Here is a 17,417-nt window from a genome sequence, read left to right as displayed (position 1 = left end):
CATGGCACGATATCTTTTGCCAAAAGGGTTTGACCCCACGAAGGGCCAAAAGGGCAGGGAGAGAAACTTTCAAGGAGTCACAAGAGACCATTTAAATTACCGCTACTGCCCCTCCCTCAACCCATTCGCCGAGTCCAGACAGATCAGCTGACGGATGCCATGACATAACCCGAGTCCTCTCGCACGTGTCGGCCTGATTGACCAGTCGACCGGTCGCTGTGTGGGGATCCCTCCTTCCCACGTGTCTGAATTTCTATATATAAAATTCCCCCGTCTTCTCGTGTCTCTCTAGAAAATATTGGGTGGGCCTCCGAGAAAATATTGGGTGGGTTTAACCCTCCACGTAGGCGGTGGGTTAAACCATTCAGCGATTGACGCGTGGCGCCACGTAGGCGAGGGCGCAGGCGTTCAAAATTCGCGCGGGCCGAGGGTGGGGCCCACCATTCTGACGCTCCCTGCTCTGCTCTCCTCTGTGCGACGCTGAGCCCCCTGTCGAATCGTCCTCTCTCTCCTCTCTCTCTCTCTCTCCCTACTCCGTTCCGTTCCGTTGCGGAGAACAAAAAGGTCGCATAGCTGCTTCTCTTCCCCCTCCTCTGCTCTCTCTCTCCATTCTCGCCGACGAGCTCTCTCTCTCCATTCTCGACTCCGACGCTCCTCAAGGCGGTTGCCTTGGACGCCGACGACGCCGCCTCCGCCGCTGCCTCCGCCCCCGCCCCCGACGCCCTCTCGCGACTCCGACGCGCCCGACTCCGACACTCCTCAAGGCGGTTGCCTCGGACGCCGACGACGCCGCCTTCACCTCCGCCTCCGCCTCCGCCCCTCCGCCCCCGACGCCCTCTCGCGTTGCCTCGACGCCTCGGACTCCGCCTCCGCGCCGACGACTCGCGACTCCGCCTCCGCCTCCGCCTCCGCCCCCGCCTTCGCCCCGACGCCGACGTCAACGCGACGCCCTCCGCTTCCGCTTCGGCGAGGGACATCGACGACCTGCCGAAGAACGCGGCCAACTATCCTGTCGGTCCTTTCGGCACGAAGGTTAGCCTCATAGAGTGGATTGCGAATCCAAGATCTGCATTTTATCTCTTCGACATGTATTGTTACCATGAGATGTGATAGTTTGTGTCTATAGACTGATCTGTTTACACTTGGAGTGCATTATTGGTCTCATGCTGCTTTTGATAGTTGTATTTTACTTATTATTTAATCATTGTTCGTTTGATGCGCTACAGTAACGTCTCGCGTTTTATTGTTTATATATGGATCTTCGCGCTGATGAGTTCCTTTCCATTTTGTGAAGACATTCAAGTCGAAGACTGCGGTTATAGGCACTTCTAAATATTTGAATGGGAGAGTTTTTTGGTTTTTCTGAGAATGTTAGATTAGTTAATCGCTATATGTTCAAATGGTGCGGATGTTTTGTCTTTTCTGTTTCTGAACGAGCGCTTGATGTGAACTCATGCTGTCACTTTGCATTCAATTTTGTCAATCCAGTGAAACAAAGTGATAAATACAATTGACTGTTGTTTTTCCCTATTTGGTAAGTGCTTATCACAAAATGAAATCATTGGCTCAACAGGACCAGTAAAGCTACATTGACCAATAATTTTGATAAGAACAGTATAGAATTTTTGGTCAATTATGCATTGTGAAAGTGCGATTTGGAGGCTTTACGTGCATTCTTATGATATTGGTCAGTAAACAGAAAATGCAACTCAGTGCTGGGAGTTTATAAAGTTGTAGAGGCATGTCGCTTGGTGGCTGATTGTTCATTTGCGAGTCCAAGTTTGACAACCAACGAAAGCTGTTTACCATTGATTATCGAGTTAAGGTAGGAGCCTGGATTTCCTGGAGAAAATGGTTCCTCAATTACTACAGACATCAGCATAAATCCTCGCTAATCATTTGCTCCATCATGCAAGAACGAGGACGAAGCAGCTGCAAAAGAAAAGGAGAGAGAATGCCACGATGAACACCGAGTAAAGTACTAACTTCTCAAGCAAAGAAAGAAGATGCTTCCTTTATGTTCTTCCCAAGGTTAGTCGTTCTTCACCCCACAAAAAGGAAAATTAAAGATTTAAATGCATGAAGTGTTTTATAAATATCAGCGGCTCTGTTTTTTAACTTCCCATCCCTTAGACCTAATAATAGAATGTTACATATTTTTTTCCGATTCGGGCGTCATCAGAATTTTCCTTGGGTCATTTCTGTATGTGGTAGAATATCGATTCTGTCTCGTGTACTTCTTTTCTTGCGGAGTTTCTGGTGTTTCATCCAAGGTTGGTTGGGTCTCCTAACTTCATCTGGATTCGTGCATGATATCGATCTCATTTAATATTTGCCTCGGAATCATGGGTTGACAATTTGACATGATGTTATCTTCTTCATTATGTTGTTGTTGTTGTTTTCTCCAATCCTGATAAATGATCTGGCATAGCTGTAGATGATTCTTGTTTTTAGTATGGTCAGTTCAATCTGGGCAGTGACTTTCTGTTGATTCAGTTGCTATGGAAACTGAATGAATGGATTGCCCAGTTCTTCTATCCTTTTTCCCCGAGTGTTCGTTTCAAAATGAGGTCCCAAGGTAATGGATAGATATATATATATATATATATATATATATGCATATCATTATATTTGTGTTGGCCTGTATTAGGACATGAACATCCACAGTTCTATACAGCAAGAGTTTGATTTCTGCCTTGATTTCCCTGTTTAATTCAAAAATTTCTTCTCTGCTTGGAAATTGCTGTGGCTCGAAGAATTGTCAGTAACAATCAACCTTTTGATCCCAAATCTCTCTTTACGCAGTTATGCATCATATCAAAGGCTGCAATATGCAATTGTATAATATCTGTCTCAAGTCATCTTTGTCCTTTCGATTCTAGCAAGTACTCTTTTTAAGTGCTGGATTTTAGGGGAGAGAAGAAAAATAACCGAATCATTGGCTAGAATGTGGTCATTTTGGCACATTGCAATATTTAAATTTGTTGTTGGGAAATGCATAATGTAATTGCAGAGCCAGATGTCCCTGCGTAGAAGGGTTGAGGATTCTATTATGCCAAGCCTGCTGTTGAGTGATTCGACCCATGCAAGCATAACTGCTAATGGTGACATGATATTGTCAATGTGTTCTGTGACATGTCATATCATATTCATATCCACTTTTTGATAGATTGTTGACAATGGTGATAGGCATGATACAGATTGGAGTTCAATCCTTGATGTGAATAATCCTCCAACATGATGTCTTATGTAAATCAATCCTGGCATTTTCATGGGTTCTTGTTTGGTTCCAGAAAAATTTTAGCAATAGTTTTGAGCAAAAGGAAACTGTGAGCTAGACGTTCTTTTGCCATGGTGCGAGAGTGGAATTGCATCTAACAATGATCATTGTCTTGATCCTTCCTAATCACAAGGGCACACCATATATCACAGCTTAACTGTTATCGCCCAACAGCTTGTATGCATTTCTAGGAATGGCTTTGTACATCATGAATCCATAAGCTTGATGGACTTCCGTTTTCTTGTTCTAGTTATGGGAACAACTTGCGTTTTGTGCCATAAAACTTCGACTCCCACTTTTTTTGCCACGAGCATCTGTTGTCTAGTTAAGGGTTAACACCCTGATGCCAATGTTATTAGAATCTCACTCTCTTATTTGACTTTCCATCGTGCTTGGAAAGTTTCAATGTATAGGTTAATCTAGCCAGTTTGTTGGGAGAAACATGACCACTGGACTGACTCGTAAAGTTCGGCTAGTCAAGTGTCCAAAATGTTGGCAGCTTCTTCCAGAGCCAGCGGATGTTTCTGTGTACCAATGTGGTGGATGCAGCGCTGTCCTTCGAGGAAAAAATGTCAACTTAGTGTATGAATTATTGGGTTTACAAATTGATGCGTGCCCTTGCTAATTTTATTATGTGGTCACTTATTTCAAACCTCATCTTCACCCTTTAATAATTAGGTATTCTGATTTGTATTCTTCATCGTGGATGCTTTTAGATGGTGTCTTTCTCAGCAATTGTAGAGCATCTCTTCCATCGGATTGATTCTTAAGCTGAAAGGATTTGAAATACATTAATTGCAAATCTCTGGATTCTGTTTCTGATGCCAGCTGTAACTTTGTAGGGAGCTCGCGCATGGATGCTTTTGGTGGAAAAGCTACTTCGTTTATCTAATCATTGTTCGTTGAGACTAATCTGCTTGAGCATAATTGCAAGGAATATTGGTACCTTCATCCTCTCTGAGTTTTGCTGCTTTTGTCTCAAGTTGTGGAATAAAAGGAAAATTAATTGCGATTGTACATTATCTGGTTGGAGTCTTTTCTTGCGGTCAGCATTTTGTCTTTCTGGACTTCCAAGGAAATAATATTAGGAAGACTTGGTTATCTTGTCTCTCCGCTAAGGTAACAATGGTATCTCATATTTGATTAGTTTTGTGTTGCTTAGTTAAGAAAGGTGAGAATAAATTCCCATCTCCAACAGCTCAGTTTCAGCGAGGCTTGTTTTCTTCCGTCAAGATAACTTGGTTTGACCAAGTTAGTCATACCAGGTCATGCTAGTTCCCATTTTATAGCTTGATGCTGATAAGTGATGGATATACTATTGAGGTAGATGTTAGTATATCAGCAAGCTAAAATGTTGCACTAATGAACACCCTTGGGATATTAGATTGATGTTTTAAGTATGGAGGTTTCTATGCTTTTCTTTTGGTACTTTTATTCTTCAATAATGAGATCATGCAATTTAAGCAAGTCCCATGCCAGGACTGGACTCTTATTTTTTTTTTAAAATAAATATGAGGGGGGCCTACTTTCATTTGCATCCGAGTCGGTTTTTTAACATGTAAGCATATTAGTTTGTCCTGTGAATGTATTGAATGGTGCTATCGATTTGCAGGTGGATGACAGCGACGCTAATTGACTTCTACATCAACACTGTTGCTCTTTTGGTTTGTTTTGTATTTTATAAGAAGGGAACTCTTGAAGATTTATTTCTATTTTGAAGACATCACCTCAATTAATTTGCACAATTTGCACATGTAAAGTTATCGAATGGCTGAATCAGAGGTAATTCTTTACTCATACAATGTGAAATATATTGTCATACAATGTGAAATATATTTTGTTTTATTTTGATGTTATTTTTTTATTGATTATTTATTGTTCATTTCGTTGTAGCATGAAACTTCCCATCTTGCACACGTAATACGTGATATGGAAAATGATTTTGAGTTTGCCATCGGGATGGTTTTTTCTAATGAAGATGAAGCATATTATAAGTATGTGGCTTATGCAATTGGAAAAGGATTTGGAGTGAGGAAGGGTCATACGGTTAAAAATAGGAAAGGAGAAATAACTCGACGAATATTTTTGTGCAATTGTGAGGGCCATTCTGTCACCTCATCTAATCAAGAAAAGAAATTTGAGAGGGCTGAAGTTAGATGTGGGTGTCCTGCTCATATCAAATTTAAGGTTGATAATGGTGTCTATGAGGTTATAGAGTATGTTTCTGAGCATAATCATGCATTTGTACCGGAAGATCAAAAGCATATGATTAGATGTGGAAGGATGATATCCGATACTTGCAAAGGTGTTTTAAGTGGCATGATGAAAGCAGGCATTGGTGGGACTATGGCATATAAGTTCTTAGCAAATGAAGCAGGTGGAAGTAAAAATTTGGGTTTCATTCTACGTGATTGTCAAAAATTTTACAGACAGAAAGCAATAAGATTATGGAAGGGGGAGATTGTCAACAACTTTTGAATCATTTCCATCGCATGCAAATGCAAAACCCAATGTTTTTCTACGCTGTACAAGTAGATCAACAAGGTAGATTGACAAATTTATTTTGGAGAGATAGTTTGTCCAAATTCGATTACGATTGTTTTGGTGATGTGCTAGTGTTTGATTCCACGTATCGAACTAATAGATATAGTTTGATTTGTGCACCTTTTGTTGGGGTTAATCACCATTGGAAAAATACTGTGTTTGGTTGTGCATTTTTGTTGGATGAGACGGCGGAATCATTCATTTGGTTATTTAATGTGTTTTTGGAGTCTATGGGAGATAAGGCTCCTAAAACCATATTCACCGATCAAGATCAAGCCATGGCAAAAGCCATTAGAGTGGTTTTTCGAATACACATCATCGTTTATGCACTTGGCACATCATACAAAATGCCATTAAAAACATTCCACAGCTTTACCATAAGCCGGATTTTAGAGATAAGTATTTTTTTAGGCTTATGTATAGATGTAAATCGGAAGACAAATTTGAATCTATTTGGATGGAAATGGAAGAGGAGTGGGATACTCAGAACAACAATTGGCTTCAGAGATTATACGGCCTTAGACATAAATGGAGTTCAGCTTTTGGTCGTGATATTTTTTCATGTGGTATAAGGTCAAGTCAAAGAAGTGAGAGCACTAACCATGTCTTCCAGCATTTTTCGAAGAAGACGTCATCCCTTATAAAATTTGTCTACTATTATGAAGAGCAACTGAAGCACATGAGAGAAATTGAAATTCAAGATGATTACAGGTCTCGTGGGAAGCTCAAATTGCAGGTTTCGTCTAATGAGCTCCTGGAACATGCTGCTGCAGTCTATACCCATACTATTTTTCAGAAGTTTTCTGAAGAATTAATGGAATGTCTCTCTGTAGATGTTTCAGGTACTACATTTGATGGATCGGTTTATTCATATATCATAAGGTGTCGACATGAATACCTTGTCAGATTTAATCCTGTGGAGTTATCAATTTCTTGTGAATGCAAATTATTTGAGTCAAAAGGGTGGTTGTGTCGCCATGCATTGTACGTGTTGAATCAGAATAAATCGATAGTTAAGAGCATTCCATCTCCCTATATTTTGAAAAGATGGACCAAGGGTGCCAAAGAAGGGATTGTGAATGATGAATCTTTGCCACCTAGTCCGTCTACATTTAATCGGTTTTGCACATTAATGCAAGAATCTTTTAAGCTGATGAGTTTGGGAGCCAAAGATGTAAACACTATGCAGATAGTGAGGGAGAATATGCAAATAGCGAATGCTCAAATTTCATCATACAATTCAAGTATGGCCGTGGCTGATGACGCTGGTGATGATGGTGATAATGAGGCTTCTTTGTGTGATATCTCGATATTAGACCCCCATCGAAGGAAAGGAAAGGGAATCAGTTATGGAAGACTAAAAAGTTCAACTGAGAAAAAGAAGAAAAAATCTATCAAAGGAATGCCCCCAATGCAAATAGACAATCGAGGTAACATATTATTTTGGTTAATATGATAAGTTAAATTTTTTGTTTATGTTGCATGATGCTAATTAACATTTTGTTGCTTTCTAATGTAGAGTTGGTTGTTCAAGCAACACGTAGTGAAACTCATTTTCCAAATTATTTGAGTCATCAAAATCAGTTTCAAAGTATCCTTTATCCCAGCAACATTGGTGGTCCTACCATGAATTTTCATAATCAGGTATGTTGCTCTTAGCTTTCCATTTTTATTTACAATTTACTAATTTGGTAAAAAAATTTGTATAGATGCAGCAACCACCATACATCATGCCATCGGGGATTATGAATGGATTTTGCCAATTTCCTAATCAGGTATTGAATAGCTATGTATAGAGTTTAATTGGTGATCAATCAATTTGTATATTTTTCAAGTTACTATGCCTCTTTATAATGGTAGAAAACACTTTCTCAAAAGTTACAATCATTATGATAATTTAATTGCATTATGGTAAAGGGGTCATTTTTTTTTTAATGTAGATGCAATCATCATATATCATGCCGTAAGCAATTTCAATGGATTTTCTCCATTCACTACTCATGTATTTATTATGAATCATTTTATTTGTTAGTATTATTTCAACTTTTTGTTACAATTGTAATATTTACTATTAGTAGCTTATTTTTGGATAGATGTTGGAGTACAATAATAGATCTCATGGAACAATTCTAAGTCAGGTACAATTTACTTTTCATTGATATGAGATTAATTAAGACATTTATCTAAGCATATTATTTAGATAAATATTAATATATTTGTCATTTTCTTGTATAGGGGTCATCAAACTCTTTTCAACATATTGGGATGAATGAATCCGGAGGCCCCTGTGAAAGCACGGATAATGCACGGTCGCAACATAAATAGCCTAGAGGAACCGTCATAAAATATAATGCTTGTGCTGTTTACAAGTTCAGCAAAAAGGCAGCTAATAGGTCTGAGCTGAAACTTCCATTGATACAGATAAAGGTAACCTCTTCCTTTTTTTAATCGGCACTACCTGTCCCTTCTCAACTTAGCTGTAAAATATGACTCATTTTCAACTATTTGTGCTGAAATCAAAATTCTTGCATCCATCTCACAATCATAATTCATGAGCTCTTTTAGCATCAAAAGGGCAGAATTGATTAGCTTTCTGAGCAAGTAAGGAAGTTTGTCCTTGCTGTAGAATTTCAACCTCACTTGTTTATGGGGTTGGGGTCTATTGCGACCTTATCTGCATGAACCCTCTTTCCTTTCAGTAACTTAAGTTTTTTGACATTGTAATTTCTAGCCTTTTTAAATGGGAATGACATAGGATTGAGAAATGAATTGAGTATTTTCATCGTCAGCATTAGTATTATGTGGTAGGTGGCATATCGTCTACAATCAGCCTTTTCAGTGCTTAAAATTGAAAGTCTTGAAATATTGCTACAAATATGGAGGTTAGTTACCAAGGTATTTGTACAGGAGAATAGTGCTTTGTTTTGAATATATATTTAAGATATCTAGATGGTTCAAAAGTTTGCTTGGCAACTTTTTTTGTACTGCTGTCTTGAGAATAGTTTGACTAGTCTGTTTTCAAGTTTTCCTGAATGCTGTTCTCTTCTATTGGCATCTGGCCGTTTCTCAAATTTTAACAAGAGTTATCCAAGATCTATACACTGCTTTGTAGTATTGTCTTATTAGACTGAAAGTTGAAAAATGGAAAAGCATGTAACTGTGTGAAAGCTAACTCGAAGTCACTGTCAAATGCATTTTTCTGTCAAGAACAGCCGAAATGTGACTTCATGTTTCTCATATTTCTCATCCATAATCAGAGGAGGTCACGAGATGCATCCTCTGGGACAGCTGATCAGGTGGAAAAGCATGATGAACAGAAATCTGAGGTCCCAGAGTTCTGCATTGATGCTGGTTCAGCTGGAAACATTGCCTGGTTTATCAATCATAGTTGCGAGCCCAATCTATTTGTCCAATGTGTATTAAGTTCCCACCAAGACATTAAGCTGGCTAGGGTGGTTCTATTTGCAGCTGATAACATACCACCATTGCAGGTAATTCATTTTTCTCTTGTGATGCACTCTTCGCTTGGTAGCTATAGACTTAATTAAATATATTCAGCAGCACTGTGTCAAGTCGTAGCTCTCTCTGTCTGTACTTATGTGTGCGCTTACGAGATATAGGTGCATGCACATAGCTGCTAGTCTGAAAGCCTTGCTTATTCATGAAACTGACTGCTTTTATTTTAGTAAACTTTTGCTGAAAGATTTGTTGAAAGTGTGGACCACTGGTTCTCGCTAATTTTGAGGAACTGACATCTTTTAAGCGGGTTTGTTCTGGTTCTTCTCAGCATGACTGACTCCCAGTTATTTCGTCTGTAGGAGCTTACGTATGACTATGGCTATGCGCTTGATAGTGTTTTTGGCCCTGATGGAAAGGTGAAAAGAATGCCATGCTACTGTGGTGCAGCTGATTGTACGAAGCGCTTGTTCTAAAACATTAAAACATTCCAAGTGCTTGTTCCACCTTCTGTGGTTCTTATGCTTTTCTTAACCAAGCAAATTTTGTGGTAATGTGCTATTGCGTAAGCTTGTCTGTTCCTGTAATCTTGTCTCTGCCGTGACAGGTTTGATACAGTAGGTTAGATTCTATAGCCAGAAACGGAGAGGGAAAGCAAATAGGTTCTGTTGTGAAAATCAAAGAAGTGCACGTCGTTTGTCGGCTAAGGAAGTTTTGTGTATTTAGGATCTGTCATTTTCCCGTGTTACGATACTTTGGGCTTTGATTGCCCACTATATCTGCAAATGAAAATTCAGGGGTGAGAGGGGAAGCAACAAAAAGTGCTTTTCCCTCACTAAAAAAGACTTGGTTTTGTAGAACCTGTGCGGTTGATTTCTTATATTGTGAGCCCTTTGGTTTCCTTTCAAGTCACTCACGCCATGCGGTCACTTCGGAGTGTCAAGTGCCTTGCTGCTTCCATCAAGTGGTCCTGGCTGAATTATCTTCCGGGGAAGACAACTAGGCTTGTGAAATCTCATGCCTGACAGCACAATTTTGCATGAAACTTCTGACCTGCATGTCAAGAGAAAACGCAAGGTAATTCTGATGCTTCTGAGAGCAGAGTATTGTCATCACTTTTTGATATAGATTTAGGGTGACCAAAAATGTCATTTTGTTGCAGATTGAAGAAGCCCATGGGTTAACAAGATTGATGAGCAGTGTCCACCATCCTTTCACTACATACCTCATAGCCTCGCTTTCTCTAGTGCTTCTATCAATTTCTCCCTTTCTGAGATCGGAAATGAGAATTGCTGTTCAAATTGTTATGGTGACTGCCTGCCTTGTCCAGTACCCTGTGCTTGTGCATGTGCAAATGGGGGTGAGTTTATATACACTGTGAAAGGTCTTGTAAAGGAAGCTTTTTTGTTGAAGTGTATTTCTGTCAATCGCGACCCTAAAAAGAGCCACCACTTATATTGTTGGGAATGCCCTCTAGAAAAGTCAAAAGATAACAACATTTTAGAACCGTATACAGGCCACCTGAAGAGAAAATTTATCAAATAGTGCTGGAGAAAGTGTGGTTGTGGTAAACATTGTGGCAATCAAGTGGTGCAGCGGGGCATAAGTTATAATATGCAGGTAAAGAATTGTTTTCTTGTTATTTTAAAGCTTTTGCCTGTTGTAGCTCTACTGTCATATTTGGACCTTGTGGTGGTTATCATTCTTAAAAGTGTTCCAGTTACTACTGCAGTGAGTGACTTTGTTTGAACCCTTAAGCTTAAGCCTGTACTCTTTTGTGACTGATTTTGTCCTTCAGGTGTTTATGACGCCTGAAGGAAAAGGGTGGGGTCTGCAAGCACTGGATGAACTGCCTAAAGGTGCATTTGTATGTGAGTACATAGGTGAAATATTAACCATCAAGGAAATGCATGAGCGAAATTTGAAGAAGGGTGACGCTGCGAAACGTACTTATCAGGTGCTCCTTGATTCTGATTGGAGCTCCATGTGTGTGAAGGATGATGAAGCTCTTTGTTTGGATTCAACGACCTTTGGAAACATTGCTAGGTTTATCAACCATAGGTATTTGTTTGTTTTGAGAAGTAGCATTCTTATGTTTATTTGGTTTTTGAGCTCTTAGATTGTTATTGCATCTGCCTTTAAGATGGAAATTCCTCAATATTGGATGGTTTAATTCGTAAACGAAGCTCCTGGCAGAAAGTTCACTTTTAAGCATAAGTCCTTTGGTCTAAAGCTTTGAGAATCCAACTTTCAGCTGCGCATTGCAAGCTTATCTCCTAAAACAGCATAAAAATTCAAGACACCTGGAAAGGATTTCCCCTATTCATTCATCGTAGAACTCGTGTATTAAACCTGGTGAAATTGAGTTATTTGCTTTGTCATCTGGTACTGCTATTGTTTCCTGAGGGACTGTAGAAAGCAGACCTTGACTCTTCTCTTTCAAACGACCATCCCTTGGTCAAGAGAATCAAGTTACCTCCTTTCTTCATCTAAAAGAAAACATTCAGATTTTTGGCCACTGTATGTGTTATTTCGAATTGCATGATCTCTGTGATTTAATTGTGTGAAGTACAATTTGAGATGGAAATTGCTATTAAAAGTTTTGAAATAGATGAGCGTTGACGTTGCAGAGATGAATTCTAAATGCCCCCAACTGCAATGCATGAGCTTAAAGCTTTGAGTCATAATAACTTCCCATTTTGTTATAGGTCAAAGTTCTCAACAAACTTGCTTCAACTCGAGCTTCAGGAGTAGGTACGGCAGCAGAGTCTTGACAGATTTGGTAGAGGGTCTAAAAGAAGCAGCCGTTGCTGTAGAATTGAGGTTGAAGATCAACCAGAGTCATCCGGACTTAAAGGGAGGGTACGTGGTTTCTTGGTTTCTAGCAATGTCGTTTTCTTTTTCCTTCTCTAAGATCCTGATAGTGTAGAGGTTACAGATCTTTCTGAGACTATGGAGAGGCAGTGTTGAAGCACTTGGAGAACTCTATTGATTTGGACCCAAAGCTTCAGAAAGCTCCAGTAAATTATAAAGGAGTAAGTTTTGAATCGATGAAGTTATTCTTAATAGATTGGACCTCATCATTTCAGCAGCTATTTATAGTGTATTATCGTGTTCATATGCTGAGGAGACAAGTTAATGCTCTAATTCTCAATTAAAGTACATACGTTTTGAATGCTCTTGGGGATGGGAGCAAGAAGGAGAGTTAAACGTCACAATGGAGTCCATGTTGGTTCTTGATTTGTATCTACAAGAGGAGTCAAAATTATAGTCCACAATGAGTTGAGCAAAATGCTGTGTGCTTACCAAAATAATATCTGAACTAGTGACCTCAGAGGAGTATTTTACTATAAAGTAAATGCAGGTCCATCATGCTATCTAGTTAATTCCTCCCTTCTTTTCTCCCTGAATAGCGCAAGACACTGGGTGAGCTTTGCATTTTGCATGTGATGCTGATCTCTAGTCTGATTGCTGCTTAAACAGGTCGGGTATCTGGGTTTGGAGGATGGTTCCTTCTGAGGCTCTCGCTTTATGATCCTGTTCTTCCTCTTAACATTGAGGTAGAGGAATCTCTTACACAAGCTACCATAAAAATGATTTTATTGGATTAAGAATTCAAATAAAAATTTATCTGCTGTAGGCACCAACTCACGATGACACTGTAAAACTTGGACTTGCTGTGCTTGGGGCTATTAAGGAGTTTGCAGCTTTGGATACATCCGCTTTAGACAAGTTTGTTCAAGTATCATGAGCCGATGATGCAGAGCGCTTTGGTACAAGTATCTTTCGGCACATTAGACTAGCAGTTAAAGTTGGCTTTGGCGTCTACCTCTGTACAGTACGTATAATCAGTGCGTCAATCTCTGATGCTGAGGAGGTTCATTTTCCAGATGGTTTTGGTCACAGGCACTCAAAATAGTACTTGATGGCTATGTTTACTTTAGTTTTTACTTATGTTCCATGTATGCAACAGGGATGTTCTGATAAATAAGAAACGTTCTTCGACTACAGAATTTGTCGGAGGGATGTTTGAAGTTGTGATGCAACTAGTTTTCTCGTTTTTATAATGTTCGATTAATTTTGATTGCGCGTATCTCCTGATCATTGTTCTTTACATGGAATGTACATTTTCTGTGCTTAAATGTTGTGATGTTTCCCAAAGACATCCCACGCATCTAATGTTTGTAATGATGAAGACTCATATTGGATGTCTTGATGAACTGACCTAAATCTCTTGCGTCCGACAACTCTGGCTCACGTCCCATTTCTTTCTGGTTCATGAAACTATTTTCTGAGCGTGAACTTAGTATTTGGGAGGTGGAACAGAGGCTGTCTCTTCCAAGATACTGATTACTTGCCCCGCTGTTGATCTAATATTGAGGTCAAGCGCCATGTACCGCGCCAAATGGGGATCACATCCTTTGGGATTGTAGGCTATGTCAGAAAGAGTCGAGAGTTTATTGCGGTTCACAGTGCAAAGGTTTTTTAGTTTCGTCTCTCTTTTACTTTGTAGTGATGGCTGATGATAGCAATGAGGTTCCGCATGATGAAAGCCACCGCATGAACAAGACTATTATTGTACTTCAGCAAAACATACCGAAGCAGAAATTCCAGGAGTTGTCATGTGTGGAATCTCTGCTACTACACATGACAGTCTTCCTACCCATTGTTTACTGTTCTTGACATTAGACAATGCCGCCTTATTGCATACTCCAGGGATTCTTTGGATGTTAATGTTCATTCAATGGATTGGGTCTATAAATGATTACCTTATTGTATTCTGAAAAATCAAAATGAGGAGAAACATGAAATTCATGAGAGCCACTATAAGGACTTAATGGGAAAAAATAACTATGGGGGGAGGGGGGATGGAGGAAACATGAATCCTAGATCGAGGCAAAGTATTCACCTTCTTAACTTGTATGAATTTATTGGAAAAGAGCATTTGATTCAGGCAAAAAGCAACATAATAAAGTACAGAACCTCCTCTCAGCACCACTGATTATTGTTCTGCTGTAGCTCAATACTACTACAAAACACGAACGTCACAGCCAAAATCGCAGAGCAAGACTTGCAAATCATGCTCAGCGGCTATGAATGATGAAAGACATACATATGTAGTACCATAACTCACACCCACATTACAACTTGAGGAAAACAAACTCCTCAATTGCAGAGATGTCCCCGATCCTCTTCAGAGTCTCTTTGCTGGGCTGGTCATCAACTCCAATTGCCATCACGACTTGCTTTCGCAGTGCAATCCTACCAACGCTCATGAAACTGACATTGACATTCTCTTCTCCCAAAATGGTTCCTACTGTGCCAATCATACCTGGCTGATCAACTTGCCTGCACAATATGATGCTTCCCTCCAAGCTCACATCCACTTCGAAAGATCCCACCTTTGTGAGATGTGGGATCCCATCCTTCACCCGCCCCTCAACCGTGATCTCCCCAGAATCTGAAATGGCGCTGGCAAATCTTGATTCCACATTTGCAATCTGAACCTGGACATACTCAAGAGGACTCTCTGGTGAACCATCTAAGATGACCCGCTCCTCTGTTATTCTTAGTCCTCTCTGCTAAGCAGTAAAATCTGCATTGACCAAGTTCACAAAGACATCGAATATGGGTTCAATTATACCCTTAGTAATCATAGCACGGAGTAGTCTAGTGTCGAGATCATCAGGTGCTCTTGCAGAAGCATATGTCACTTTTATGGTTTTACACCACTCCCACCCCCAACTAATTGAACGGCCAATCTCCCAAGCTTCTCAGCAAGTACAACAAATGGTTTCAGCTCTGTAAGAACCTGCAGCCAAAAAGGAAATGTATAAAGAACTCAACATTTATGTTACTCAAGCATATCTTGAGCCAAGTTCTGCCTTCTGGATCTTAAACAAAGCACCCTCAGCCATCAAAATCGTCATTACAGTCATCCAGAGTTACTTGTCTATCACACCACATTTTGACCCACTTCCTAAAGGAATCGACCAAGGGGAAGCATCTCTTACAGTCTTCAAAAGCTCACTTCCTCTGCTCATCTTGTACTGAGAGGAAGCTGGATTTGGGCCAAAGCCAAACATCAACGAAATTAAACAATTGTATACATATCGGATGATTCCAATCAACCACCTCAGTAAAAAATGTTTGCCAGAAAAGATCAAACTTCTACTGAGCACTGACAATCATTCTCCTCCACGGTACATATCAAACAATTGGGCCAGCATATTTTACGGTCCTCAAAATCTCACTTCCTCTATTCATCTCATACAAAGAGGAAGCTGGATTTGGGCCAAAGCCAAACATCAATGAAATTAAACAATTGTACACATATCAGAAAATTGCAATTGATCGCCTCAGAACAAATCTTTGCCAAAAAAGATCAAACTTCTAGAGAGCACCCATACTCATTCTCCTCCAAATCACACATCAAGCAAGTTCCATCACAACAATTATGCATCAGAGCCCAAGCCATGATGAGATATGTCAAATACTGAGAGCACATATATTGAAGATTGAGAGGAAACAGATTGGAGGATAAAAAGTTAGAAATAGACCAAGAGATGCCAAACAGCCAAGTTGTAGAAAAAGTTCTTGATACCTCAGCAGGAACCATCGGCGCATTGACAGCAGTAGCAGCCAACTCTCCTTTTAGAGCTCCAATGACAGCTTCAGCAATTTCAATAGCCACTCCTTCCTGGCATGTCAAGTGACCGTTTTATATGCTTTCTAATAATATAGAGAAAGTTAAAGTTGGGTAAACTGTAACTGTTCACAAACCTGAGCTTCTGTGGTACTGGCTCCAAGGTGTGGGGTCACCGTGACCCTCTCGTGTCGTACCAACTTGCTGTCCTTCGCTGGTGGCTCCTCTGTGAAGACATCAAGTGCCGTCTGCAACAAGGCTAGTATGTGCTTCACCTCCCAAGGCAACAAGAAGGAAACTCAACATTTCAGATATGAGATAGCAATACCTGAGCAACAGTTCCAGCATCCAATGCCCTCACAAGAGCTTCTTCATCAATCACTCCTCCACGAGCAACATTGACAATTCGAACTCCTTTCTTCATCTTTGCAAAAGTCTCATCATTGAGAACCTTTGATGTAGCAGGTGTCAGGGGCATGTGTAATGAAATGAAATCTGCAGTTGCTATGGCTTCATCAAAGCCCACAAGTTCCACCCCACCGCGCGTGCTCGATCTGCGGGGGCATAAGGGTCATGTGCAATCACATGCATACCAAGACCTTTGGCATGACGTGCGACTTCTGATCCAACCTTTCCAAAACCCATAATGGCAAGCATTTTCCCAACAAGGGACACACCCACATATTTGTTTCTTTGCCACTTTCCTGCATCAAGCAAAACAACCATATGTCAAAGACCAACATTGGTATAGCCTTAAGAAAATGTTGGCAGCTCACTTTGTCCCCTATAAAACTTAAGCATTGACATAACTAAGGAGGCAAAATCCAAAAAACCCGTGCATCTCCTACCAATAGTAGCATGACAAGCTGCTTTAGCTCTTGTTTACTGATTGCACAACTCAATTATTCTTCTAGTTTTACTTTATGGTATGATGTTGAGCAAACATGCATAGTGGTTGAAATTGCTATTCATATTGATCGTGCAGTGCCAAAGGTCAATTCCTTATCTCTAAAGACTTGAAGGCAACCCCTTGCTTGCAGCGGCCAATTCCATCAGCTCCAGCTGTTCATCCTCCATAAGCTCCATGGATTCCTCGGCAATTCTGCGAGCAGTGGCCTTCTCCACTACAGCTTTTCGTCTCTCTTCTTCTTTTTCTCGACGAAGCTCTTCTTTTTGTCTCTTTTTCTCCGCCTTCCAAACAAAAAAACCAGAGAAGTTGGTAAAGAAAAGAGAAAAGAAGAGATGCTACTTAACCAATCAAATAAAGCAAAAGAAACTAACTAGTGAAAATGCAATATCAAGCTCAAATACTTACCTTAGATTCTTTCTGCAAATACTACTCCTGTCGCTCTGATTCTCACCTTTGCTCACGTAGCAATCTCTCCTCTCTCTGCTGTTCACGCATCAACCTTTCTTCTTCCTTCCTTCTTTCATGATCAAATCTTTCCATCTCTTTCCTCATTCATTCCTCAGACTGCAATAGAAAAATAC

At 40.1% G+C, this 17,417-nt stretch overlaps 4 protein-coding genes, 2 long non-coding RNA genes and 1 pseudogene across 9 annotated transcripts; 6 read left to right on the top strand and 1 right to left on the bottom strand.

Annotated features, from left to right (window-relative positions):
- Positions 1–897: 897 nt before the first annotated feature.
- Positions 898–5,023, top strand: LOC108954453. Of its 3 annotated transcripts, XR_005553015.1 has the most exons (5): positions 898–1,032; positions 1,693–1,825; positions 1,917–2,031; positions 4,123–4,222; positions 4,893–5,023. It is a non-coding gene; the product is annotated as an uncharacterized LOC108954453 (long non-coding RNA). The 3 variants fall into 3 exon arrangements; XR_005553014.1 differs by lacking the exon at positions 4,893–5,023 and having other exon boundaries at positions 4,123–4,302; XR_005553016.1 differs by lacking the exon at positions 4,893–5,023 and having other exon boundaries at positions 928–1,032; positions 1,700–1,825; positions 4,123–4,302.
- LOC120295694 (protein FAR1-RELATED SEQUENCE 5-like) lies at positions 5,024–6,124 on the top strand. The gene is made up of 2 exons (XM_039317049.1): positions 5,024–5,062; positions 5,174–6,124. The coding sequence occupies exons 1-2, from the start codon at positions 5,048–5,050 to the stop codon at positions 5,756–5,758; spliced, it is 600 nt and encodes a 199-aa protein (XP_039172983.1). The 5' UTR covers positions 5,024–5,047; the 3' UTR covers positions 5,759–6,124.
- Positions 6,125–6,135: 11 nt separating this feature from the next.
- Positions 6,136–7,822, top strand: LOC120286399 (protein FAR-RED IMPAIRED RESPONSE 1-like). 2 transcript variants are annotated; one of them, XM_039317048.1, is made up of 5 exons: positions 6,136–6,666; positions 7,141–7,254; positions 7,344–7,468; positions 7,534–7,599; positions 7,765–7,822. In XM_039317048.1, the coding sequence occupies exons 1-5, from the start codon at positions 6,240–6,242 to the stop codon at positions 7,789–7,791; spliced, it is 759 nt and encodes a 252-aa protein (XP_039172982.1). In that variant the 5' UTR covers positions 6,136–6,239; the 3' UTR covers positions 7,792–7,822. The 2 variants fall into 2 exon arrangements, with proteins under 2 accessions (XP_039172982.1, XP_039172981.1); XM_039317047.1 differs by having other exon boundaries at positions 6,136–7,254.
- An 86-nt stretch (positions 7,823–7,908) lies between these two features.
- Positions 7,909–12,034, top strand: LOC120295695 (histone-lysine N-methyltransferase SUVR4-like). The gene is made up of 7 exons (XM_039317050.1): positions 7,909–7,962; positions 8,060–8,251; positions 9,082–9,315; positions 9,643–10,357; positions 10,443–10,640; positions 11,079–11,341; positions 11,989–12,034. Exons 4-7 carry the CDS (start codon positions 10,298–10,300, stop codon positions 12,032–12,034), a joined length of 567 nt encoding a protein of 188 aa, XP_039172984.1. The 5' UTR covers positions 7,909–7,962; positions 8,060–8,251; positions 9,082–9,315; positions 9,643–10,297.
- LOC120295641 (histone-lysine N-methyltransferase, H3 lysine-9 specific SUVH4-like) lies at positions 8,701–9,901 on the top strand. The gene is made up of 4 exons (XM_039316929.1): positions 8,701–8,706; positions 9,082–9,315; positions 9,643–9,736; positions 9,888–9,901. The coding sequence occupies exons 1-4, from the start codon at positions 8,701–8,703 to the stop codon at positions 9,899–9,901; spliced, it is 348 nt and encodes a 115-aa protein (XP_039172863.1).
- A 730-nt stretch (positions 12,035–12,764) lies between the features above and the next one.
- Positions 12,765–13,314, top strand: LOC120295698. Its single transcript, XR_005553018.1, has 2 exons — positions 12,765–12,840; positions 12,978–13,314. It is a non-coding gene; the product is annotated as an uncharacterized LOC120295698 (long non-coding RNA).
- A 980-nt stretch (positions 13,315–14,294) lies between these two features.
- LOC120295640 lies at positions 14,295–17,012 on the bottom strand (annotated as a pseudogene).
- Between the last annotated feature and the right edge of the window lie 405 nt (positions 17,013–17,417).

This window comes from Eucalyptus grandis, chromosome 7, assembly GCF_016545825.1.
Source record: "Eucalyptus grandis isolate ANBG69807.140 chromosome 7, ASM1654582v1, whole genome shotgun sequence".
Taxonomy (NCBI): Eukaryota; Viridiplantae; Streptophyta; class Magnoliopsida; order Myrtales; family Myrtaceae; genus Eucalyptus; species Eucalyptus grandis.
Note: the sequence above shows the minus strand (reverse complement) of the source record. Positions and strands in the feature narration are given on the sequence as shown.